The sequence below is a fragment of the Cnephaeus nilssonii genome, assembly GCF_951640355.1.
Source record: "Cnephaeus nilssonii genome assembly, chromosome: 6".
Taxonomy (NCBI): domain Eukaryota; kingdom Metazoa; phylum Chordata; class Mammalia; order Chiroptera; family Vespertilionidae; genus Cnephaeus; species Cnephaeus nilssonii.
Genome location: NC_137077.1, coordinates 48,030,665 through 48,058,389, shown reverse-complemented (window position 1 = coordinate 48,058,389; position 27,725 = coordinate 48,030,665). Strand labels below are relative to the sequence as shown.

Genomic DNA, 27,725 nt, shown 5'->3' with positions numbered 1-27,725 from the left:
ATGGTGTATATGCTTATATATGTGTAAATATACATGCATTAATGTGGGGGAAATGTACATCCTAGTATTAATGCAATGCCGTATCCTTTGACTAATCCCAAGGCAGTTTTACACACGTGATCTCATTCAGTCTCCCTGCAACCCTGAAAGTAGCTATATAAAACCATTTTCTAGATAAGAAAACTGAGGCTTAGAGCGGTTAAGTGACTTGCCAGATATCATAATTAATAAGTGATGAGACTGGGACTAACACCCCCAGACTTTGCGGGTACTTTCTGCTCTACCCAGTTGTTTCCAGCATTGGCCTCATCAACTTGGGTATGTTATATCAGAGCAGATGACAGGAACAGCAGGAAGTGAGGGCTACTCTGAATCTCTGCTTCTTCTGATAGAGTTGTTAAAGCTCAGTTGCTGTCAGACACAGTTTGCAAAAGTCATTTTCTTAAAGATTGAAATAGTAAAAATATAAGTTTAATCTGAGGACATTCTCTTTTTTTCTCCCCTTCTCTGAAGGTACCAGAAAGCTGCTGAAGAAGCAAATGCGGAAAAGAGGAGAAATGTAAGTACTCAGAAGGGCCCGGGGCATGTGAGGCCTCAGGAGCAGAGCCTGTGTGGCCCAGCCACCTGCAGCCTCTGTGGGGCTTGGGCTCCAATGTCAGCTGAGCCAGGCGCTTGTGCCAGCTGGTCTGAATTGCGAGCCATTTGCTCAGGAGAACTTGGGCTTAGGTGGAGGGAATCATTTTTTCACAGATGTACTCCTTTGGAACCACTTTTTCTTTCCTGAGTTGAGAGGAGGACAGAAGGCCAAGTGCTTTGCCTGAGGTCACTAAAATGGCTTATTACTTCTGCTCAAGTTAGGATACAAGGCTTCCTAGGCTGCCATCCTTTTTTCCAAATCAAACCACCAGAATTTCTGTATCTCTGCATTTAAGTGGTAGCAGCTGTGCAGCTATTGTCCCTCCTCTGGGTTCGTTTGAAACAAACTTCTTGACCCAGTCTAGTTAGCAAGTTTCTTAGCTGCAGGATCCATCAAAGGCTTAATGCCTCAGACCAAGCTCTCTGCTCGTAACCATTCTCTACTCTCCCTGCCAGCTCACTTTCCAGCTGGGCTGTATGGTGTATTTCTTTTGAAATTTTACTCATTTAATCTTATTGCAGGGGTGTGTGTGTGTGTGTGTGGGGGGGGGGGGGCGGACACCTCATGTATTTGGACAAGAATTCTTTAATTTGGCTGGCATTATGAAAATATCCTCCTGGCAGTTTTCAGTACCTAACCTATTTAAATTAGTATATAACATGCCCCTGTCAATTTGTTCTCTCTAAAAGGGGCCGGGGGGAGAGAATGCTAAATGGGTCCTTAGCTTAATTTTCCTGTAATTCAAAAATTGGCCCTAGCTGGTTTGGCTCAATGGGTAGAGCGTTAGCCTGCAGACTGAAAGGTCCCAGGTTCGAATCTGGCCAAGGGCACATGCCTGGGTTGTGGGCTTGATCCCCAGTAGGGGGCGTGCAAGAGGCAGCCAATCAATGATTCTCTCACATTGACTAATGCTGGTTTCTTTTCTTTATTCCTTCTCTCCCCCTGAAATCAATAAAATAAAAAAAATAAAAATTGGATCTCCTCAGGTGCTTTGTAAGAAAAAGCTACCATCATTTCACTTAGATGCTAGTTTTTTAAAAATCTTTTTATTTATGTATTTATTGTTTTATTTATTGTTTTATTGATTTCAGAGAGTAAGGGAGAGGGAGAGAGAGATGGAAACATCAATGATGAGAGAGAATCACCAATCAGCTTCCTCCTGCATGTCCCCACTGGGGGCCCAGCTCCCAACCGGAAATCCAACTGTGACCTGCTGGTTCCTAGGTTGATGCTCAACCACTGAGCCACACCAGCTAGGCTCAAATGCTGGTTTCTTTTCTTTATTCCTTCTCTCCCCCTTGCCTGCTATTTCCCCCCATTCTCTATCCTTCCTTCTTTCCTTTTACTATTCATTTAGCAAATATTCAAAGAGCACCTACTGTGAGCCAAGCCCTGTTTTAGGCATTCATACAGACTACCTCCCTGCCACAAAGGGGTTTAATTTACATTCTAGTGAGAGACAGACAAGTAAAGATATTGTGTCAGTTGATGATTAGAGCTATGAAACACATGTAGCAGCTAAGAGAGATAGAGTGTAGAGAGGTCAAGGAAAGGTTCTGATAAGGAGACATTTGAGCAGAAATCTGAAGATTTGAGCCAGGAGAAGAATGATTCAGGCAAAAGATAAGAGCACATACAAATGCTCTGAGGCAGAAACATTCTTCGTATGCTTGGGTAATAGGGAAAGCAAGGCAATATAGGGCCATTGTGAGGACCTAGACTTTCTTTTTCTTTTAAAAAAATATTTTTATTTATTTCAGAGAGGAAGGGAGAGGGAGAGAGGTACCAGAACATCAATGATGAGAGAATCATTGATTGGCTTCCTCCTGCATGCTCCACACTGGGTATTGAGCCCACAACCCAGGCATGTACCCTGGTGGGGAATCAAACTGTGACCTCCTGGTTCATATGTTGATGCTCAGCCACTGACCCACACAGGCCTAGCTGAGGATTTAGACTTTAACCCTGATGGAGTGTTTGTGTGCAAAGGAGTGATGTGATCTGGTTTAAATTTTAAAAAGAGGAGAGACTAGAGCTACAATGGCAGAAGTATGGAAACCAATTATAAGACAACTAGAAGCCTGGTGCACAAAATTTGTGCACAGGTAGGGTCCCTAAGCCTGGCTGGCGATCAGGGCCGAAAAGGGCCTTCCAGCTGCCAGCCAGGGCCTTTCTTCATTCTGCGCTGCCCCCTGGTGGTCAACGCACATCATAGCAAGTGATCGAACTCCTGGTCTCCCGGTCAAACTCCCAAGGGGACACTTTGCACATAAGCCTTTTATATATATAGACTAGAGGCCCGGTGCACAAAATTCATGCATGGGTAAGATCCCTAGGCCTGGCTGGCGATCAGAGCCCATCTGTGGGGTGACTGGTGGGGCAATCGGGGGGTCCCCACTGGCACTTGTCTTGGCTGGCCTGGCACTGCCCACTCACTGGCCCCTCCCCCCACCGCTGCCAGTTACCTCAGCAATTGGGGGGCCCCCTGCTGGCACCCACTTGGCTGGCCTGGGGCCTGTAGGCTGGGGGCAGCTCCTGCATTGAAAGTCTGCACCCTGGTGGTCATTGTGCATCATAGCGACCAGTCGTTTCGCCGGTCATTCTGCCGTTCGATCGATTTGCATATTAGGCTTTTATTATATAGGATTGTAGTGATTTAGGAAAGATATGATAATGGATTGGACTGGAGTAGTAGCCACATAGGTGATGAGAAGTGGTCAGGATTTATACCGAAGGTAAAGAGAAAAAGAAGAATCAAGAGTGGCAACAATGTTTTTGGACCAAACACCTGGGAAAATGCCATTAATTGCGATGAGGAAGACCATAGTAAAAGCAGGTTTAGAGTAGGAGAAATATTAGAAGCTCAGCTTTGGACTTATTAAATATAAAAATTTTTAGTAAGATATCTCAATGGAGATGTCAAATAGGAACTTGAATGTGCAAATTTAGAATTGGAAGAGATCTGGGCTGGAGATGAGAAGAAATATATATCAACATGTCAGTGGTATTTAAAGATGCATGAGATGCATGAGATTACCTAGGGAGGGAGTGTAGCTAGAGGGAAGTTCTGAGGACTGAGCTGAAGGGTACGTTGGTGTTTAATGGTTGGAGAGATAAGGAAGAACCAGCAAAGGAAACTGAAGGAGAGCAACTGGTGAAATAGCAGTGAAACAAGAGAATGTCAGGAGTCAAGTGAATAAAGTGTTTCTAAAAGGAGAGTTCTCAACAGAGTTAAACACACAGGCTGACAATTGATGGTTGGATTTGGCAACATGAAGATCATTGGTCATCATGTGCTGTTTGGGAGTGGGATGAAGGCCTGATTGGACTAGGTTCAACAGAAGTTGACACCACGAGTGTAAGAAAACAATTATGGAGCATAAATTTATGGAGGAATAAGATATGCTCCCTGCCTTCATGGGACTGTTCAGAGTTTTGAAAATAGAATTTATAGTCCCAGTGTGATAAGTACCATATTAAAGAAACACTCAAGGTGCTGTGTTTTAATTTAGGGAAGATTTATAACCTGGGCTGTGCCATGTCAAGGAATGCTTCCCAGCAGTGGTGCCTGCTTGAGCCCGAAGGACAACAGGAATTAGCTTTAAAAGCAGGGTGAGGGAGTGGCAGAGGGAGCAGCACATGCACAGCGTGGAGGTATAAGAGAACAGGCATCTTTGACAGTTGAAAAGATAATTGTCACATTCACCAAGATAGAGAATTCAGGGGGAAAAAAAACACAGATTAGTCCAGGCCAGTGTGGCTCAGTTGGCTGAGCATCATCCTGTACACCGAAAGGTCGCTGGTTCAATACCTCGTCAGGGCACATGCCCAGGTTGTGGGTTCAATCCCTGTCAAGGTGTGTGCAGGAGACAACCAATCGATATTTCTCTCACACATCAATGTTTCTCTCTCTCTCACTCCCTCTCCTCTCCTCTCTATCTAAAGTCAATAAAAATATATATTGTTTAAAAAGAGTTAAAAAAAAAAGCGGGGGGGGGGGAGAATATTAAAGTGTGAGGAATGAAGGGAAGAGAAGGGAGACTTCAGCCTTAGATAAGGATGAGTGTAAGGTGCCTGTGGGATTTCCAGGAGAATTAATAGGTAAGGAGAGATATCTGGCTAGACTTATGGGTTATGAGTCATCAACAGATAGCAGGGGGCTGAAACCAGATCATCTATAGAGAATATGTACAGTGAGCAAAGAAGAGGACATAAGACAGAGCCTCAAGGGACCCCACCATAGAAGAGAGGAACAGGGGAAGAGAAAACTATAAAGAAAATTGAGAAGTGGTCAGAAAAATGGGAAGAAATCTAGGAAATGGGGGTATTACATACACCATGGAAGGAAGTAATTTTCAAAGCTGGCAGTAATCAGTAATCTAAAATGCTGTAGAGAGATCAAATAAAATAAAGCAGAAGTGATCATTGCACTTGACAATTGAGGTAAAAGGATGTCAACAAGTAATTAAAGAAGAAACAATAAATGAAAAAAAGAAGAAACAATATACATGAAAAATGCTTAGCCTCACTGATAATCAAAGAAATTTAAACTATTCATGAACTATAAATTGTAATGTAAATAGTTGGCAGACTTTCAAATGGATAATATTCAGTATGTGAAGAAGTATGAACTCATACACTGTTAGTGAGAAGTCAGGCAATCCCTATTAAAATATGAAATATATTTCATACCCATTGATCCAGCATTTCTACTTCCAGAAATTATCACCCCAAAAAAAAAATCACAAGAAAAAGGAAATAAACTTAAAAGATACATATTGCAGGATTTTTTATAATACTGAAAACTTTGAAATAATTGAGATATTCTCAAAGGAATGATAAATTATGGTACATACATTCAGTAGTATATTGTGTTGTATATTATATATAGTATTATATGGGTAAGATTTCATGTACTGACATGGACAGATATCAAAAGTACATTAAATGATTAAAGCAAGGTACAGAACAATAAGTATAGTATGATTTTATAAAATAAATATAGTTTATAAAAATAAGGGGAAATTGAGAGTATATACACCAAAATGTTGGCAGTGGATATCTTGGATGGGAGGGATGGGGGTGTCAAATTGAGAAAATTATAGCATATATACAAGACATGTATGTATACATTCCTATATTGATTGTGACTTTTTACTCCCAATAAGTTTTTTTTATTACTTTTGTAATTGATAAAAATAATGTTAAAAATAAAATAACAAAATGGAAATTTTAAAGAGGTAATTTGTGATCTTGATTAGTGCTACTTCAGAAATATTTTGGTAGTCGAATTAGAGTGACTGGAAAGGGATCAAGTGGAAATAGCAGCTACAAGACACTTAACTCTGAAATGCAAGAGAAGCAATAACTAGAGGAAGACATAAAGTTGAGGGAGGGTTGCTGTATTTTCTAAACAAACTTGTTATTTTGAAATAATAATGAACCTACAGTAGAGTTACTAAGATAGTACAGAGAGTTCCTATATACCTCCACCCACCTAGCTTCCCCTAATGGTAACATCTTACATAACTATGGTACACTTATCAAAAATTAAGAAATTAACATTGGTGCAACACTATTAACTACAGACTTATTAGAGCTTACCAGTTTTTCCACTAATGACAGAGGGTTGTTTTTAAGATCCACCAGACTTGTAAGAAGTCTGAACTGTCTCCTGAAGAACAAGAAGTGTCCATATAAATTTATACAAGTGACTGACCAGGTAAAAGAATACTTAAACATTCTACCATGGAAAGCAAGTTAGAGAAACATTAGGGAACAAGTAGGTAAATTTGTTCCTTTAGCAAATAGTGGGATAACCTAACTTTCCAAAAAGTTACTCCTCATTTTCTCTTCCTCTCCCACTTATTCCTAGGACCCAGAAACACAAACCATTAATACCACCACCAGTTACATTTCCAGGTTCCCTTCAAGCATGGAATATGCCATTTCCTGAAATCTGTGCTGCCTGGGCATTCATCTCCAAAATGACTGGCTGTCACTTTTCTGAGCAGCTCTCAGTCTAGGACCGTGGTCGGCAAACTGCAGCCCTCGAGCCACATGCAGCTCTTTGGCCCCTTGAGTGTGACTCTTCCACAAAATACCACGGCCTGGGCGAGTCTATTTTGAAGAAGTGGCGTTAGAAGAAGTTTAAGTTTAAAAAATTTGGCTCTCAAAAGAAATTTCAATCGTTGTACTGTTGATATTTGGCTCTGTTGACTAATGAGTTTGTCGACCATTGGCCTAGGAATTTCTTCCCTTCCTTGGAGGCTGTACATCCAGGTAGTCCATGTTTCTAATCCCACTGCTGTATCCTACCAAACATCCTCCTCCTTTTTTTTTTTTTTTTTTTAATATATTTTATTGATTTTTTACAGAGAGGAAGAGAGAGGGATAGAGAGCTAGAAACATTGATGAGAGAGAAACATCAATCAGCTGCTTCCTGCACACCCCCTACTGGGGATGTGCCCGCAACCAAGGTACATGCCCTTGACCAGAATCGAACCTGGGACCCTTGAGTCCGCAGGCCGACGCTCTATCCACTGAGCCAAACCGGTTTCGGCTCCTCCTTTTTTAAAAACATATTGTGTTGGTTTCAAAGAATAAGGGAGAGAGATGGAGGATAGAAACATCAATGATGAGAGAGAATCATTGATAAGCTCCCTCCCTCCCTCCCCCCCTCACTCCCCCTCCCAAGGATCAAGCATGCAACACAGGCATGTGCCCTAATTGGGAATCAAACTGTAACCTCCTGGTTCATAGGTTGACACTCAACCACTGAGCCATGCCGGCGGGCCTGCTTTTAATATGAACATTCCCATGTCGATTTCAACATTAAAGCTCATTTGACTCAGCCTCTTCATTTTACAGGTGAGATAACTGAGACCCAAAGAGAGGAAGGGACTTATTCAGGGTCATACATCTCAGAGTGACAGAGCAAGGACTCACCCTAATTCCAAGTCAGATGCTCCTACAGAAAGGACATTGTGTTGCATCTCCTTGGTGTTCCTGATCTGGATTCAGGCAGCCAATTATGGTCTAGAGGCAGATCTGCCAAAATTCTCAGCCTTGCTCGGTAGAATGAACAGTGTGCTAGATGTCACTTTGAAAAAAGAGGCTATGTAGCAACCAAGGGCCCTTGAAAACTTGCAGCATCCTTGACTTCCCACTGCCTTAATCTAAGAAAATAGTTGGGAAAAAGTTAAAACCTCCATACAAATGACATCAACTAGAATCTTACCTTATTTTGTGTCCCCACACCTACAGTGTAGAACAGTAGAGACTATAGAGAAAGTAGAAAGAACAGTAAGAGACTTTAACTCAACTTCAGGATTTGGGAGATGACTGGGTTCTGCGGATGATCACCATTGCGAGATATGGCTTAAGGGGTAGAGAGGATCATCCATCTAATAATAATTACCACTTACTGGGTGCCTATTTATGTCAAATGCTACATTACATGCTTAATATATCCTCATTTATTCTCCACAATAGCCCTGGATGGTAGTTTCCAGAAATTAAGAAACTTGCCCAAGGTCACTTGGTTGGGTGGAGCTGTATTATACAAGTAATACATATTTATTGTAGGAAATAAAGAGAAAGAGAAGGAAATATAAGTGACCCATAATCTATTATCCAATGATAACCTGGACTATCTCAGTCCAATACTCTATTCACTGTGCTGACCAACCTGCTTTTAGCTCTCCTTTTTGTTCTGTACTTTCTTGAATCTCTTTCTTCCCCAGAAAGACTGTAGGCTCTGCTCCTTCCCCATCTGTGCTTCCCCCCCCCTCCGCCCCCCCGGGTCCTAAAGACCTGGACACCTAGCATGACCTGGAAGTGCTGCCAGGAATGACTTAAGGGTGTGGGGCCTTTAATGCTGTCAGACCACACAGCCCTGCCCTTCCCCTTTTTATCTCCACTCCAGCACTTATGAACTTGTATCCCTAAGTGCTCCTTTTAATAAATGAGCACATTTGCTCCTCCTTAAAATGCCCCATAGGGATGTTCTCCACCCAGGCCCTTGTTTGGGACACTGCTGGTATTCTATCACACATCCCTCTCTTCCCAGTCACCACGAGTGAAGTAGAAATGACAATTTTCAAGCTGCTTACAGTAACATCAAAATTATTTCATATTCTGTAGAAACTTTTTTGTGACATGAAGATGTCTAATTTTATTTTTATATTCATTTTATTACACAATGAGTACATATTTATTATAAAGAGAAAATACATTATAAACTGATGAACAAAAAGATAGATACAGAGACAGTAAAGCAACAAACAGACTTTCAAATTACAGGGGGAAAGTTAGGGAGAGGTGGGGGAGATAAATCAAATTAAGGACTTGTATGCATGCATATAAGCATAAACAATGGACGCAAAACTTTGGGGGGTGAGGGCATGTATGGGTGTGGGGTGGGGGGGGAATGGTAAGATATGTACACATATAATACCTCAATAAAAAAAATAAATAAATAAAGAGAAAATACAAATGCCCATAATCCATGATTCAAGGGTAACCCATTAATTTCCTGATGTTTTTTCTTCTAGAATACTTTTCTATGCTTAGATTTATAAAAATACATGTGTATTACAAAACGGAATCATGCTGTCTCATAATTTGCCTTTTTCCACTCAAAAGCATCTTTCCACGTTATTAAATATACATCGATCACATGATTTGTCTCTGAGAAAGGTAGTGTCCAGTTACTGAGGCAGAATGCCACTTTGATTCTCAGGGCTCCTGTCTGGGCAGGGCAAGGGCAAGGCAGGTAAAGTTGGAGACCAAGATGACTCATCCATTGTGTGGCAGGAGGTACACAGAGCCAAGAGTGCCGCTGGCAGTTAAGGTAGCACCAGCTTCCAGAGCTGTTTGTGTTTTTTTTTTAATTCTCTCTTTCCCAACAAGAAAACTTTTCATGCTGCTTATATCTCTGATCCATACATGTTTCCCCCAGTGAATCTTGTCAGCTAAGTTTTAACACTAAAATCAAGCAGTTGTTCTGTAACTTTAAAAAAAAAATCTTTATTAAAAGTATTACATATGTCCCCTTTTCCACTATTGACCCCGTTGCACCCCCCCCCCCCAAATTTCCCCCTCAGGCTGTCCTGTAACTTGTTTTCAAGCCTTGTAGCTACTTGATGAAGTGGCTCTCAGCGTGTGTTCAGAAGAGGAATAGGGAATCTTAATTCCCAATATAGCTGCTAATCCTGTTTAATTCCCCTGAAGTCGTTCACTACTAGGTGGTTTGCCTTTTCTTTCTCAATTGAAAGACGGGTGAGTCACAGACTACAGGAATGGAGGGCAAGAAGGTAGTATTGGAATTTGTGGTTTGTTGGGAAGGTGGTGCTGCTCTATTTAGGAGTACTTTCAGAATATGCAACGCTGAATTTTATTTAAACAAACATGTTTCCTCTGTTATTGTGGAACAACATTGACAGTTTCCAGGTTGTTTTCTATCTGTCTTACATTTTGAAATTAATTCCATTTTGACCCAGGTGAAAGTGAGCTCTTCTGAGATATTTAAATATCTGCCCTTCAATCAAGAGAGTAGGTGTCGGTGCTTTCATATGAAGCCTGGATATTTCTCAGCCAAAGGGTCTCTAAAATAGTGACTTTTCTGATAACTGAAAATTTACACATGGACAAACATGTAGAGAAGAGCAGGAAAAAAAATTAGATTTTTACGTAAAAATCTAATTGAGAGCCATTTTGACTGTTTCTATGCATGTAAATTGTCAGATATAATGAAATATTGTTTATGCAAATACATGTAAAAACCTGGTGACTTCTTTAAACTTCTACAAATAGTAGCAATCCTTGATGCTACTCTCCACAATTAATGTATTCTGTAGTTTCAGCTATATTGCCTTTTTTTAAAAAAAATAATTTTTTTAAAAGCAGGATATACCATATAATTTTGTGGCATGTAATGATGAACTTTTATTAATGCATATTTACAGGGTTTAAAGTACCTGGTGTTTGCTTTTTCTTTCTCATTCCCCCATTGATCTTTGGATAAAAAAATCTCTTGTCTCCAATGTAACTGTCATTAGATCTGGGCTCTCCTTTCTCCTCATTTTGTCCTTATAAGGCTATCCTGTTTTATCACTTCCTGCTTCAGCTCCTGACTTTTTCTCTCTTCCCCTCTCCCTCTCCTGGGTGGATGCTTTTTCTCCATGTGGCAGGGCTGTAACTGTTCACAGCTGTCTGAAACGCCAGTGGACCTGGGGCAGCTTGGAGTTTTAACTTTCATTTTACAAAGAACATCATGTTTGATTGTTTCAGCAGGCAAGTTATAACTGGCACTTACTTCTTGTTCTTCTAGAACACCGAAAATCTCCCCCAGCACTTTAGGAGGGGAATCCTGACTGCGTTAAAGAAGAAGTGGGAGAACCCAGTGCTGGGAGCTGAGTCTCACACAGACTCTCTGCGAAACAGCAGCACTGAGGTCAGACACAGAGACGACCATCCTCCTGCTGAAGTGGTGAGCAGCTCTGCCTCTGGGGCCGAAGCTAACCGAGGGGAACAGGTCCATCCCAGACCTAGACGTGGATCACCTGCTGACGCCCATATTCAGGATCCGTATCCCCGCATTGGGGACAGTGAACCTCTAAAAGACCACTCAACAGAAAAGAACAAAATGGAAAACTGTCTAGTAGGAGAATCCAGGCATGAAGTAGGAAAGCCCGAAATCAGTGAAAATACAGAAGCTACAAACAAAATAGAGAAATATAATGTTCCACTGAACAGGCTTAAGATGATGTTTGAGAAAGGCGAACCATCTCAAACCAAGGTAAGGACTGGGAGCATTTAAAACTTGATACAATCATTTCACATAAACAAAGCTGGTTTTCTAATCCAGACAGTTTGAATAGTGTGGAGCATGTGGTCTGTATGTCTTGAATCAAGTTCAGTGAGTTAATTAAAAATCTCGGAATTATTTGCATAGATGGTAAGATTTGTGAGGTCCCAACCCAATTTCATGTGAAATCAAGCTCACACAGGGCTTCAGGTTGATGTCTAGAAATGAAGAGAGTTTGATGCCAATGTGATTTTGTGTTTTTGTACGCTTGCCCTTTTAATTTGTCTTCCTGTGTCTTTTGTCATTTGTCGGTTTGGGGGGTGGAATTACTGCTGAAGCGTTCTCTTGGACACAGCTGCAGGCTGAGTGTTAGGGCCAGATTTTAACGTTAAGACTGAGGCTTAGTTGTCTCTGCTAGCTGAATCCTTTCTCCTCTTCTCAACTTCCTCATCTGTGCCTTCCAACAAATGTTTTCTATCAGCTAAAATCCTCTCCCAGGAAAAATCAATGAAGATAGCCAGACTAACTGTAGCCTTCAGGATTTTTGACTTGCAAATGCACAGGGTTGCATTTTCCTACAACTGTTAATGAAATTTGATCCTTCGTGTGGATTGCAGACCAGGTCCCCAGAGGGAATTACTTAACTAGAAAATGAGTTACATATGCTGGTGACTTATAACACAATCCAGGGGCTGCAGAACTGGTAAATTTTTCCAGTTTTCTCATACTTTCCTGCATATCTGGCTTTGTACATGAGGATGGTTTGTTATAACAGTCATTATAATGAAATAAACAGATATGATGGGTAGCAAAGCCATCATTTACTTTAGATTCCATCTAGATGGGAAAGCTGAATTTTTTTAAGCTAAATAGTTGGCCCAAATCCCTATATTTGTGAAGTAATGGTATGAAGCATTCTTTCTGAGATAAAAATTAGATAACTATCCTAATCCTCAATTATATATGGGGTGACTTAGTCAATTCCTTCCCATAACTTACAGTTCCTGGAGCTTTCCTGCCTAGAAACATTCTTGAGTGTTTAGGGCTCATCTATTTGAGAATGTAGAAAGAATTTTTAAAGGTTTTCAAACCTAGAACCCTGCTCTGTAAATGAGTTTTAGCTCCATTTTAACACTGAAACCAGTTGGCAAGAGATGTAACCACAAAGCAGTTTTACAACTTTTCTTAAACTCTCATCCTTCCCAACTTTTAGTCCTCTAGGCCTGCCAACTCCCTCTTTCTTCTTTATGGTCTTAATAAAAAATTTTTAAAATTTAAATGGGAAAAAGAATTTTAAATGGAAGGGAAAAAAATGTCAGAAATCCTAAATAGAGAGGAAGGGGCTTTGTTGTGACTCAAAGCGCCATTGTAAGTCTCCTCCTCACAGACCCTGCTAAGGGGCAGAACAGCTGATGTCATGCCAGCACACACAATGTAGGTTCAGTGCAAAAGGCTGCTGCATGTCAAAACTGGCCTAAGGTGGGAAATGACTGGGATTGCAGCAAACAAAAATGCTGATTATGTGTAAGGATCTGGTGAGAGACTTTTTTCTCATAAGTGCCTGCTGAGAGATGGGTCAGAACAAGCCTGTCTCTTTGTGGCTGGTCAGAGTGGAGAAAAAATTCCTTATATAAAGAATTGTGAGTCCCCAACCCAATTTCATAGGCACTGAGCAGCTAACGGTCTAGGAAGATTGGGGGTGGGGTGATGGTTGTCCTAAGATTAGACTTTTTAAAGTGCCTTTTTAAACTTCTGAAATAGTCATTTGTCACTTAATGGACTGCTTAGGGAGTGTAATACACAGCAGCCCGTGGTTTTATTAGCTGTTTCTAAATAAGTAGCATTATCCATGTTGGAAACAGTATAGATTACTTTTAAAAGTTTTGTCTTAATATTTCAGTAAAACTGTTAAAATTTCGTCTCCTTTAGGCTAAGGAATAATCAGTTTGAAACTAGGTTATGGTTATTGTTAACATAATTTCAGCTTTAATAAGGATAAGGCTATAATCCATTTAATTAATTTGTTGTTCCACTTATTCATGCATTCCATGATTTTCTTACATGTGCCCTGACCAGGGATCGAACTGAAAACCTTGGTGTATCTGGAAGATGCTCTGTTGTAGGTGGCAGGAAAGGCACCAGGTGTCTGACCAGTGGGGTCAGACCAAACCTGGGTTCAGCAACCTCGGTACTTGGGTTCTGGCTAGGAAAGAACTCATAGCAAGACCCAAACTATAAGAGAACACTTATTGGGTAAATTACAGAAGTAGAAAAGGTAATTCCTATGAGAAAGAGGGTTAGGAAACAGGTTCTAGAGGTAAAGGGAGGGCCTTTGGAGCTTGGGGCTGAGGAAGCTAATTGAAACGTGGAGGGTGGGGGGAGGGTGGCACTGGGTCCTCCCTCCTAAGTGTTTTAAGGGTGGAGATTTTAGGGGAGGTCCCAGGGGAAGATCTTAATAGAACATTTCCAGGTGGTTTCATTCAGGATTGTGGTCTCCACTGGTTGACTGGCTGGCACCAGGGGGTCATTATTCCATGCAGCTGGTCCTGAGGTCAGCCTTGGCTGGTTTTGTTACTTATCTGGGCCTGGAGCTGAAATACAACTGAGGCCTAAATGTTATCTCTCGGTAGGAAAGGTCAGGGGGTCCAAACCTCATGACCTGTGATATGCTTGAGGAAGTAAAGTCATCCTGGGGGCAAGGTCCCACCCTACAATTGATTGTGCATTGCTAGCCACCTGGGGCTTTCCACCCCGGTGATCTTCTGTACGTGGCCCATTGTCCTTGCTCTGCTCGTGTTTGTCTGCCTACAACATAACCAACAGAGCTACCTGACCAGGGCTTCATGGTATATTTTAGTTCTTCTAGTTAGTCATATTTTAGTTGTATTAACTTGTTTTAGATTACAAAGGTAAAATAGTACATTGGCTAAAACAGGAATAACTGAAATAAAAATGGAAGTTTCCCTTGTCCCATCCCCTTTTCACTTCTTTGCTACTTCTCTCCCCTTAGACTTCTAAACCCGTGAATTTCCCGTAGAATTTCTGTTCCTCTTATTATCAAGATCATTATATGAATGTCTACCATCAAAACACCAACAAAACTTCACTTGTTAATATGAGAGAACAACTGTCCTTCTTCAAACAGTCCAAAATTTTTGTGGTTTTCCTTCTTATAAGTTCCTGGAAGTGACGCCTAGTATTTTGTGTAGCTTTATATAACACTGGTACATACCAGTGTGTATGTGTTGGTGTAGTGGAGCAAGCCCTTGAGAAAATAAGGAAAGTAAGCTAAAGTCTGATATGTGGTCATCAGCTATTTTATCTATAACCAACGAATCTATAATCTACATCAAAGACACATTTTATATTTGCCTTCTTGAAGAATGGGTAGGTGTCTATAGGGAACCTCTACATTGTTATAAAATTACCCATAACATTTTATCTTCTCCTTTCAGAGTTAATAATTGCGTGTGTTCCCTTATCTACTTAATGTCATATTAATAAGATTTTTTCTTCTGCTTTCTTAATATCTCAAGTAAATTAGTTGGAATTAAATTCCAAGAATACAGTTTTGAGGATGTTCATAATCAGTATCATTTGCATATTTTTAAATCATAATTTTAAGATGGGCTTAGAGAGGAAAGGGATTTGAATAACTGTCAACATTACAGTGGTCAAAAAAAAACACACACAAAAAAACATTACGGTGGTCATCCTAGTGTAGGGTAGTATATCTTTAATTTGCTTATCAGAATTATAAATCTTAAATTTACCCAGCATCCTATCTCCATTTGATACATTGTTAGTGCCTTAAGTACAGATAATTGGTTTTGTTAAATAAACACAAGAATTATCCTTGTTTTTCTATCAATGCCATCTTTCTTGTATATCTTATTAAAACTAAATTTTGCTGATTTATTATTATTCACTCTTGAATAGTTTATAGCTTCTTCTGTGATTTCAAATGTAAGTAAGAATAACCTCTATATAGTGTATAATTTCTCATAAAGACCTCATACTAGTATAAATAATTTTTATTTATCCCTACTTTGTAATTGAGTAACTGTTTGGTCTTTTGTGGTAAGATGATAATGGACCCAGGTATAAAGGTTCCAGTCAAGGAATTCTGATCTTTTTCACTGTTTGTTGCCCTAAATAGCTGTCCTTGATGTGCCAACTGGTGACCAGTCATCTCTTTTCTGCTTACTTTCATGCCAAATAACTACTTAACTGGTTTCTAACTGGTTTTCATTACAATAAAACATGTTGAAAAGTAATAGCAGGAAACTGGAACATTCTCTAAGCAATGTTGGCTACATTAGAGTTTGGAGGGGTCAGAAGGACATCATTTACCTCCCAAATATTTACCACCTCTGTCTTCTTGCTATTGGACTCAATCCTGGATTAGACAACATGGTGTGCATCCAGATGAATGTATTAGTCATTTCCTCTAGCCTTCTGACTTATCAATGAGTTACAAGGTGTGAGAAATCCCTATCATGTTCGTAATCCAGCTCACTGCTCTGAAGCAGTTAAGATATTAAAATCTATATTTTATAGATGGAAACAGCCAAGGTCAGAGGACTTAACTGATATACCCAATGTCCTGTGGCTGATTAATATCAGAATAAGGACTGAAATTGTGTAGTATCCTTTCTACCATATAACACTATCTTCATGAATATTATAATAACTGTTTATTGGATAAAAGCAACTGGCCATGGCCTTATACAATTTTGAAATCTAAGGAAATTAAAACATCAAGAGCTGTATTCTCAAAGAATTTAGCTCTCTATCATTTCTCTTCCCTCATTTTATAGTCTCTTAACTAAATAAAAAACATGAGGGCAATGAAGAGAAGAAATACGTCATAATACAGCAGATTTGTACTAAAATTCTTGAATTAGAAGCTTATGATTGGGGAGGTTTGGTTTTCTTATATAAATGAAATAGTCATCTGAACAATTTCTCTCTCTCTCTCTCTCTCTCTCTCTCTCTCTCTCTCTCTCTCTCCTTCTCTCTCTCTCTCTCTCTCTCTCTCTCTCTCTCTCTCTCTCTCTCTCTCACACACACACACACACACACACAGTAAGCCAGAAAGGAGAAGAAAAAGCCAAGTAAACCAGGAAAAAAGAGTAACCATCATCAGTTGTGCACAATAATATCCTTATCATTGCATAACTAGTTTGTACATGGTTTTAGTCACTGTATACTCACTGTTTGTATGCTTATGCTTTATCTTTTGTTGTTTGTTTTTTTATATAGACCTTTCTGTGTATCTTCCTAGTTCATGTAGTTATCCTTTTATGGCAACATGGTATTTCATTATACTGTTTAATCATTCCCCAGTAATTAGGTTCTTTTTTAGCCTAATAAAAAAGCTCTAAGCATCTTAGCAGAAACCTTTTGTTTTAGTTATTTGGGATGTTATCATGGTCAAAAATTAAAATTCATTAAATATTCTTCTTACATATTTTCAGCTTGTTATCAAAGACTATATTATTTTATAACATCACTAGCACAATCTAAGGACATAGTCAATTATCCAGCACCTCATCAGCATTGGTTTTACCATTTATATCTGTTCACTAGTGACCCAGTGCACAAAATTTGTGCACGAATGGGGGTTCCCTCAGCCCAGTCTGCACCCTCTCCAATCGGGGACCGCTTGGGGGATATCCGACTGCCAGTTTAGGCCTGATCCCTCTCACAATCTGGGACCGCTGGCTCCTAACCGCTCACCTGCCTGCCTGCCTGATCGCCACTAATTGCTTCTGCCTGCCTGCCTATTGCCCCTAACCCCTCTGCCTGCCTGCCTGATTGCCCCTAACTGCCTCTGCCTGCCTACCTGATTGCCCCTAACTGCCCTCCCCTGCTGGCCTGATCTCACCCCCAACTGCCTCTGCCTGCCTGATCTCGCCCCCAACTGCCCTCCCCTGCCGGCCAATCTGGTTCTGATTGGTTGGTTTCTATGCCAGTCAGCGTCAAAAGCTCCACCTCCTAGGCAGCCATTGGGTCCTCACAGTTCACCCAGATTTGGTTCTGTTTGGTTGGTTTCTATGCCAGTCAGCGTCTCCGGGCCTATCTTTGGGCCTGATCAGAGAGACAGGGCTGATCAGCAGCCCCCTCGGAGGCCCGGAGAGAAACAGAGGCGTGGCTGCTGGCGAAGCCCAGAGAGAGAGAGAGAGAGAGGCAACGGCTGATCAACAGCTGCCACGAAGGCTGTGGATCAGAACCTGCCTCTCTCTTCAGGCCTCTCTCCTGGCCTGATCCACAGCCCCCTCAGCAGTCAGTGCTGGGTCGCCATGGCAACCCAGCACTGACTGCAGGACTGACTTCCGGTGTTCTGTCGAGCCTTCAGTTGGTCGTTACGGACCCTGGGTTTTTATATATTAGGATATTAATTTAATAAATATGAAATAATGCCCTCGCTGGTGTTGGTTGAGTGTTGTCCCATGTACCCAAGGGTCGCCAGTCAGGGAATCCTAGTCAGGGCACATGTGCAGGTTTCGGGTTCAGTCCTGGTCAGGGTGCATGCTGAGGCAGCTGATCAATATTTCTCTCCCTCTCCTTTCCTCTCTCAAATCAATAAAGATGTTTTAAAAATAGGTATGAAGTATTACCTCTCCTTCCTTTTCTTTTTTTTTCTAATTGTAAGAGTAACACATAATTTTTGTAGAATGCTTAGAAATACAGAAAAAGGAGAGACATCGCAGCACTGGAGATGAGTGCTCCTTCTCTATGTGTTGTTTTACTTAAATGAGGTCTATTTTTTCTAAGAAGGTCCTTGGAAAAGGCAATGTTTACCTCACAGTACTTTGAGAAATTAAGGCCAGGTTTTATCTACACCCTATGATAACCATTCATAGTTCAGCAAAGTCTCATTTTTCCTTAAAAGTTATCCTTCCTCCACCCTTGACTTTGGAGGGATGAGAGTCTGCAAGAAGGTCAAAGTTGAAAGGTTGAAGGAAGTGGCTGAGAGAGGTAGGAGCCTCTTAGTAAATTAAGGTGTTGAAAAATCAAATTTTAAAGAGAACTTCTTCTGAAAATAGGATGGAGGGACAGGAAATCTGCTTTTTACTTGACACTTGGGACCTAACTTATTTTATTTCTTAAAAAAAAAAAATTCCAGAGAAAAGAAATTTCACGGACCACTGGCTAAAAGCCCCAAACTCTTAATTTATTATTTGTACACGTTGATGTGTTTATGGATTCACAGAGAATGTTTAAATAGAGTTACTACAGTCAGCTGACAGGAAGGAGGCCATGTGGGGTGGGGTTAGGTCAAGCTGTAGGAAATTCCAAAGAGTCTTAAAGTGTCTTGTCTTTTCTTAACAGATTTTGATGATGAAGGCTCCCTCAAACATCTGAATAAAAAGGGCTGAAATGCGATAAAATATGTTACAGAAGAGTGTTTCAGTATCACAATTCCTGTTTTTTTCTTTCTGTGTTCCTCTGCTTCCTTGAGAAATATTGGAGGAAACCCCTCCTTCTTCCTGTACTTCAGATTACCACTTGTAAAATGAGGGTCATAAAATTCATAGTAAATGCATTTGAGAAGTTGTTATTCTGGATATTTGAGTGGTTTGGAGGTGAAAAGGTATTTAGAAAATGCTTAGTGCTTCACCTGGGATCTTATTAAAAGCAGTCTCAGATCTGTATTCCTCCTCAGAACCAGTGTCAGTGTAACTTTGATTTCTAGAGACATTTCTATTTTTCTCTAAGCCCAAATAGCTTTGCACAGTCACTTTTTTAGTACTTGAAAAAAGGTAATATAGATTATTGATATCTCATGAGCCAGAAGTCTTTTCTTTTTCCTAAAGGCTCTTTATTTAACCCAAAGTTTTAAATGGAAAGCTAGCAAAGATTGGAAATTTTATGCATTTAAAACCAAAGAAACGCTCTGCCCTGGCATGGCATATGCACTGGTTCTAAATGGCCTTGCTCCCAGTAACACCAGTGCTGGGCTTTCCCACATGACTGTAAGTACAGACAGAAAACTGAACCCTCAGCAATTACGAATGTAACACATACCCTTTGATTTAAAAAAAAAATACATTTTTATTGATTTCAGAGAGAAAGGGAGAAGGAGAGAGAGATAGAAACATTAATGATGAGAGAGAACCATTGATCGGCTGCCTCCTGCACATCCCCTACTGGGAACTGAGTCTGCAACCTGGGTATGTACCTTGACCAGGAATCAAACCGTGATTTCCTGGTCCATAGGTCAATGATCAACCACGCCAGCCGGGCCACATACTCTTTGAATTGTACTGAAACTTTACCTTGACAGGATGTAAGTATTTGAAATATTGCTCTAGTATTAAGAATGCAGAACTTGTTCACTTTCAGTTTGTTTTTTAGTGTATTTTCAGGCTTTCTCTCTTTTTGAGCCCTGAAAATTCTAATTTTTATAGTGATTATCTTACAGTGCAGCAGCATTTGGGATAAATCTTTGGAATTTCCTTTACTTCAATTATCTGCAAATGAGAAATGTTTTGAAAACAGAAAAAAATATGTATGGGAGAGTATCCTGCCAAATTTATCTTTTCCCTTTGGCAAGTGATCTTCATTTCCAGATTGGGGGCTGCTCCCGTAGCAACAGTAGGTTGCATCATATGAGTTACGTGGATGTGATTAATGATGTAGCTGACCTGAGTATAATGTGGCAAAGTTAGAGTTGCTACAGCTTATCTTGATTTTTATTAAAAATAGATTCAGGGAGCATTTGAGATTTTGCTCTCAGGCATATGTCATCTGTTTTGGCTCAAACAAACTCATAAAAATAAAAATAAAATCGATTCAACTAGCCCAACCAGTGTGGCTCAGTGGCTGAGTGTTGACCTATGAACCAGGATGTCACCGTTTGATTCCCAGTCAGGGCACTTGCCTGGGTTTCGGGCTTCGTCCCCAGTAGGGGGTGTGCAGGAGGCAGCAGATCAATGAGTCTCATCATTGATGTTTCCGTCTCCCTCTCCCTTCTTCTCTGAGGTCAATAAAAATATTTTTATTTTTTAAAAAAAGATTCAACTAATAATGTAAATAGCAAAGCTTATTTGAGATAAATTATATTAATTGTATATTGAATTTGCAAGAAACTATATTCTTTTTGGTATGGTACAAGCAAACCAATCCTTGGCTCTGACTTCTGAAGTGGTATGTTTTTTTACTGGGGGACGTGGGGGCATTTAAAATAAGTGATAGTTGCCCTAACTGGTTTGGCTCAGTGGATAGAGCGTCAGCCTGGGGACTGAAAGGTCCCAGGTTCGATTCCAGTCAAGGGCATGTACCTTGGTTGTGGGCACATCCCCAGTAGGAGGTGTGCAGGAGGCAGCTTTTAAATAAAAAAATTAAAATAAGTGATAGTTCAGTCTTAAACTTTATTGTTGAGTTGATTAATCCATTGAACTTAGAGGTTTAATAGCTATTTACTAATGTTGAATTCAAAAGGGTACTAAGTCTGATCTGTTATACTGGATTTCAGTTATCTTTTCTACTTCATGTTATCTTGAGATGTAAATGATAGGATGTGGTTGAAGGCCCTCATTACAATCTGAATAAACATGACATGCTGTGTACTATGGAAACATTCTGTGACTAAGTGCCTTTCTATTGAGTCACTTTTCCAGGCTTAAAAATTATAATTTGTAATTTTAATTAGAGATCTACCTTAGATAGGAGAGATAGAAATATAGTGATTTACAGGAATCACAAAATACTTTACTAAAAACAAAAATGTGTATCGTTCACTTTTCTATTTTTTAAAAAAGGAATAGTCTCTTGCCCTCAATAAGCTTCCAGTCCAGTAGAGGAACACAGAGCAGTTTGATAAGCATTGTCATGGAAGTGTAACCTAGTACTTTGGGTACAGAGGAAGAACAACTTAGATTTATGTAGGACAGACTTCATAGAGGGAAAGTTGCTTAGTTTACAGAGTCTTGAAGGAACAAGCATTTTCTAGACAATAGAAGGATACAACAGTAATCCAGGTAGAGGGAACTAATTTACAATATCATGGACCTCACAGTAGTTTGCTTTGCATGGAGGATAAAGGGTGAGGAAGAGGATATACCCAGAGAGGGTAGGTAGGGGCCAGATCTAGAACTGGTCTTCTGTGACATACTAAACACTTTAGATTTAATTCAAGGAGTGATCGGGAATCCTTAAAGAATTTTAAACAGGCCCGGCTGGCATGGCTCAGTGGTTGAGTATCAACCTATGAACCAGGAGGTCACGGTTCAATTCCCGGTCGGGGCACATGCCCTGGTTGTGGGTTTGATCCCTGGTAGAGGGTGTGCAGGAGGCAGTCCATCCATACTTCTCTCTCATCACTGATGTTTCTCTCTCTCTCCCTCCCTCCCTTCCTCTCTGAAATCAATAAAAATATTTTTTAAAAAGAATTTTAAACAGGAGAGTAACAAATTATATTTGGGGATAATTGCTTTGTATTACTTGGGATAATGGCAGCATCATGGAGACTTGATTGGAAGGTAGAAGAACCAGTTAGAAAGGTAATCAGTAGTCCATCTACTGCAGCAGCAGCAGAGATAAGGTAGGACATGGAAGGGAAACAGCAGATATTGCTGTCAGGACTTGGCACTTTGGAGACATATGTCATTGTCATCTGGAACATGAAGATTCCCCTCAATGATGTTTAAATTACGAGGCTTTCTGGTTAAGCTGGTTAAGTGCTGATCGTTAGCAGAGAGCATAACCTTGATAGAGTGAACTTATTTTTCCCTGGGCACTTGTGAACATGTAGTGCTTGATACTGATAATATGGAAAATATATTCTGTGGAATATAAAAACAAATATAAAATTGAATCTCTTCTGGATTTTTATTTATAAAGGAGATTTGCAGTCCTCCTTTTTGAACATTGCATCAAGATTTCCCATCTTCTATCAAAATTTATTGCTTGGTTTTGTTTTCCAAACAGATTCTTCGGACCCAAAGCCGAAGTGCAGGTGGAAAGAAGATCTCTGAAAACAGCTATTCTCTGGATGATTTGGAAATAGGGCCAGGTAAGCAGAGAGTTCCATGTGCATGACGTTCTCTGGGAAGTACTCATTAGTAAACAGTATCTTTTGGCCCCAACACCAATGCTTTTGAAGGAAGAGTGGTACAAATTAAATGGAAGCCTATCTGTTAGATACTGTTATTGGAGAGATGCATGGATTGTCTTTCTTCAGTGCTAGTGGGAGTGAGGTATCTCTTTCCCCATTGGGTGCTGCGTACTTATGATATCGAGAAAAAGAATTTTCTGAGACTTGCATGGGAGGATGAGTGACTTTTATTTGCATGTAATTATATCCTTGGGTTTCCAAAGTTCCATTTCCCTTAATCCAGTCATGGAAGACGTGCAGCTGGGGATTCAGTAGAGCTAGAAGCAAAGCCAGTGTCCCAAGTTTCCTTTCCATGGTGGAATCGGGTGGGGATTGGCATCAGGCTAGTTGCAGTGCATCAGTCCACAGTGTGGATGAATGCAGGAGTGTGAGAGTCCCGCAAGGCAGGAGTTAAACATGAACAAGCAAGAGGCAAGAGTGCAAACCAAGCCTGGCCAGCAAGGGCTGGGCAGTGACTAAAAGTTGACCCTGTGAAGCAGGAGGTCATAGATTCCTGGTTGGGGCACATGCCCAAGCTGTGGGCTTGATCCCCAGTGTTGGGCATGCAGGAGGCAGCTGATCAATGACGCTTCCCTCATTAATGTTTCTATCTCTCTATCCCTCTCCTTTCCTCTCTGAAATCAATAAAAATATATTTTTTTTAAAAAGGAGTGTAAACCAAGACAGTGAGCTCCTTTGTTTAGGAGCTTAGGTACCTCAAGTCTTCCCGGGCTTGCAGTGGCTACACTACTCTGGCCAATGATCTGTTCCCAAGTGTGACTGACAGGCAAGAACCTTTCCTTTATCGCCCAGACTTGACTGGGCATGCATTTAAACTGCAGCTTCCTGGCAAAACTGTACAAATGACTATAATATTTGGCCTTCCCTTTGCTTCTTTCCTGCTAATTAATAACTAGGTTAAATTACAAAGGTATCAATACAAGACATTCCCAAATGTCATTGCTCTCCACAAACAGCTTCTCTGTATTTTTAATCCATCCTTGTTAGTGGTAACCTGTGGTAAATATCTGGTACCTTTGCAGGATTCCAAGGAAAGTGCTACAGAGAATTTTGGCTCCATGGTCATTTGAGGCTTGAGGGGCTCTCATGGATGGGCAGTATGAAAATTGGTTATCCTGATCCCTGGCCAGATAGCTCAGTTGGTTAGAGCATTGTCCCCATACACCAAGGTTGTGGGGTTTGATCCCCAGTCAGGGCACATATAAGAATCAACCAACAAATGTATAAATAAAAGTGGAATAGCAAATTGGTGTTTCTCTCTTTCTCTTTCTTTCCCCCTAAAGTCAATAATAATAATAATAAATGTATTTAAAGATGGGTTATCTGTACTACCAGTAGTAACAAAACACCTTAAGGTTGGGATTATTATGTTTTGAAGGGCATATAAGGGAAAATAGAAGAAATTGATTCCATTACATTACAATAGCCCCAAATTGAGAATCTTGAAACCACTAAAGTCATATTTTATCTTCTAATAAAGCATCTTTTTGCATACTTCCAGGTCAAGTGTCAACTTCTGCATTCAATTCGGAGAAAAGTGAGACTAGGCGAAACCTGGAGATCCCGCGCCTGTCAGAAACCTCCATAAAGGATCGAATGGCCAAGTACCAGGCAGCTGTGTCCAAACAAAGCAGTTCCACCAACTACACCGTATGTGTTCAGCATCATTCATTCATTCATTCATTCCTTAATCCAACAAATGGTCACTAAGCACAGGAACTAGAAATGTCACCAGACCCTGACTTGTGAGCCCTGGCTCCTTCCCTCATCCTACCTGCCCCTATTCCCTTTTCACAGAGATCCTACCCTAGCTTTATTTCCATCCCTACCATGTTCTATCCTGTTTTGCTTTCCTAGGCCTCACTCCTACCCCACTCATTTTTTATATAATGTTACCATTCAGTAATGTCATAGAGTTTTTCTGTCTCTTCTGCTTAATCTTGTTGTTAAAGAAGTGGTATTTTATTAGTTTTTACAGAAACATCTATTTTTGTTTCTGTTTTTGATTAAAGAAAGGGCAAATAGTGGAGAAAAATATCAGATATATTTGACATTAATATGGGTGGGGTTTTTTGCAAATTTGTATTGATATATAATTCATATGACATAAAAATCACCATTTTAAAGTATAATAACTCAGTAATTTTTAGTATATTCACAAAGTTGTGCAACCATCCCCACTGTCTAAATCCAGAACATTTCCATCATCCCAAAAAGAAACTCTATGCCTGTGCAGTCACTTCAAATTCCCCCAGCAGCCACTAATTTACTTTCTGTCTTTATGGACTTGCCTATTCCAACATCCTATCTAATAAAAGAGTAATATGCAAATTGACCATCACTCCAAGACACAAGATGGCAGTTGTGGGCAGTTAGGAGTGACCAGGCCTGCAGGGGAGGGCAGTTGGGGGTGGTGGGACCCAGGCCTGCAGAGGAGGGCAATTTGGGGGGGCCAGGTCTGCAGGGGAGGACAGTTGGGGGGCCCAGGCCTACAGGGGAGGGCTATTGGGGGAGATCAGGCCTGCAAGGGAGGGCAGTTAGGGGTGGCCAGGCCAGCAGGGGAGGACAGTTGGGGGGGGCTAGGCCTGCAAGGGAGGGCAGTTGGAGGGGACCAGGCCTGCAGGGGAGGGAAGTTACGGGGGGCCAGGCCTGCAGTGGAGGATAGTTGGGGGGGACCCAGGCCTGAAGGAGAGGGCAGTTGGGGGGACCAGGCCTGCAGGGGAGGGCAGTTGGGGGGGGCCAGGCCTACAGGGGAGGGCAGTTGGGGAGGACCAGGCCTGCAGGGGAGGGCAGTTGGGGGGGGGACCAGACCTGCAGTGGAGGATAGTTGGGGGGGACCCAGGCCTGCGGGGGGGGGGGGGGGCAGTTGGGGAGGATCAGGCCTGCAGTGGAGGACAGTTGTGGGGGGCTGGGCCTGCAGGGGAGGACAGTTGTGGGGGGCTAGGCCTGCAAGGGAGGACAGTTGGGGGGACCAGGCCTGCAGGGGAGGACAGTTTGGGGGGCAGGCCTGCAGGGGAGGACAGTTGAGGGGGCTAGGCCTGCAGGGGAGGGCAGTTGGGGGGGACCAGGCCTGCAGGAGAGGGCAGTTGAGGGGGGCAGGCCTGCAGGGGAGGGCAGTTATGTGTGACCGGACCACCAGGGGAGGGCAGTTGGGTGACCAGGCCTGCAGGGGAGGACAGTTAGGGGCAATCAGGCCAGCCAGGGAGCAGTTAGTCATCAATCAGGCTGGCAGGGGAATGGTTAGTAGGTGATCAGGCTGGCAGGCAGAAGTGGTTAGGGGCAATCAGGCAGAGGCAGGTAAGCAGTTGGGAGCCAGCAGTCCTGGATTGTGAGAGGGATGTCCAAATGGGTGGTCGGACATCCCTCAAGGGGTCCCAGATTGGAGAGGGTGCAGGCTGGGCTGAGGGACACCCCCCCCCCTTCCATACATGAATTTCATGCACTGGGCCTCTAGTTTCTTATAAATGAAATTGTATAATATATAGTCTGCTTAATCTTTACTCCTTGTGATGTGATGATTTTCTAAAGAAAAATTAGAATAGTGGATGAGAAAAGGGGAGAGAAATGACAAGATGATGTGCTCAGTAAGAACAAAGAAATTGGTCTTCTAAATAAATTGGAGAGTTTTTCTATTTTTATACTTACCTAGGCTTAACTGGCAGGATGACACTATGGAACTACTTAATTGAAGTTGCCTTTTAAATACCATTTATTCATATGTACACATGCATATATACACATGTACACATACCTATATATGTATCTTTCAAATATTTGTTCCTTCTTAGGCCTTCTAAGATTTCAAGTTACAATCCATTAATCTCTTTTTTTATTATTATATTTTATTTCAGCGAAGAAGGGAGAGGGAGAGGGAGAGAGAGAAATAGAAACATCAATGATGAGAGAGAATCATTGATCAGCTGCCTCCTGCACGCCCCCTACTGGGGATTGAGTCCGCAACCTGGAATCAAACCCAGGACCCTATAGTCCGCAAGCCCAAGCCTACGCTCTATCCACCTAGCCAAACCGGCGAGGACCATTAATTTCTTGATGTCCTATTTTTTAACAAAGTTGGAAGACTAGTATTGAATTTTATTCGTTCCCAGCCAAACTGAAACTGCCTATTAGAAATTGTAATGTGTATTTCAGGAGTTGAGCCTTCTTTTTCCCACATTACTAAGTATGCATTCTCCAGTAGCATTTATTGGTGGGCTAACTCTCAGGGCGATGAGTGATTTCATCTTGATTATTCACTATAATTTTAAGAAGAGATGTGTGTAAATCAACAGTGAGTGTGAAAAGTGAGCAAACTTAGACTTCGCTTAGAAGGCAGGTCTGGAGATACAGCAAATCGGTGATCTGTGCAGCTCTGTTCCCTCCTGTTGCAGGATTTTGCTGCTTCTCAGTGCCCTGCTGCTATAAACATTCCGACCAAGTGACTCCCTAAGTGGAAAAACCTGTTCAGTGACCTTTTTAAAAAAACTCCTAATAGAGTTTCTGCATTGCAGTCTCCATCTCTGAAACTTTTAAGAGTTGAAATGCTTTAGGAATTCTTGTAAAAAGCACATTTTATCTCATCCCAAAAGAATTTCGCAGGCCCCCTACAGAGGATGGTTGTAACAGGCACACACTCTATGGCTGTGATTCTGGAGGCTGGGCTCTGAGATGGGGTCAGGAACGAGTGGTTGGACTGTTGGACTATTGTCTTCTGCAGTGCTGGCTGCCAGCTCCTCCCTATAGATGCACCTCCAAAATGTGTGCCTTAATTTGGATTTCCACACCTGATTAAGTCAGTCACACTCACACTCCCTTCCATTGGCCCTGTGGCCATAATTATGTTTTCTCCCCATGCCTACAGAATCACAGAGAACAGAAAGGTACTATATTTCTAGCAGACTAATGATAGGAAATGTTCATAGTTACCTACCTCTATATTAATTTTGGGTCTAATATATAAAGTCAATTTTAATATTTCCCCCCACGTGTTCTTTGCAAGGAAAAAAATTTAATTATGCTTATTCCTATGATAGTATTAATGTCTGCTTGGTATGTTGAGGCTCTGTTATGAGAAGTAGAATAAGGTATGTCTTTAGTACAATGTATGAATTTTATGCAAAAAAAAACACACATGTTTTTTGAAATTCTCACCAAAA

At 41.2% G+C, this 27,725-nt stretch overlaps 1 protein-coding gene across 3 annotated transcripts in view; it reads left to right on the top strand.

Annotated features, from left to right (window-relative positions):
• The window catches only part of LIMA1 (LIM domain and actin binding 1), an 89,605-nt gene that overhangs the window by 42,676 nt on the left and 19,204 nt on the right, over positions 1-27,725 (top strand). For all 3 annotated transcript variants that reach the window (XM_079773723.1, XM_079773724.1, XM_079773725.1), the window contains exons 3-6: positions 514-559; positions 10,971-11,438; positions 22,386-22,470; positions 24,074-24,222. In XM_079773723.1, coding sequence (XP_079629849.1) covers positions 514-559; positions 10,971-11,438; positions 22,386-22,470; positions 24,074-24,222 — 748 coding nt within the window. The remainder of the gene's footprint in view (positions 1-513; positions 560-10,970; positions 11,439-22,385; positions 22,471-24,073; positions 24,223-27,725) is intronic.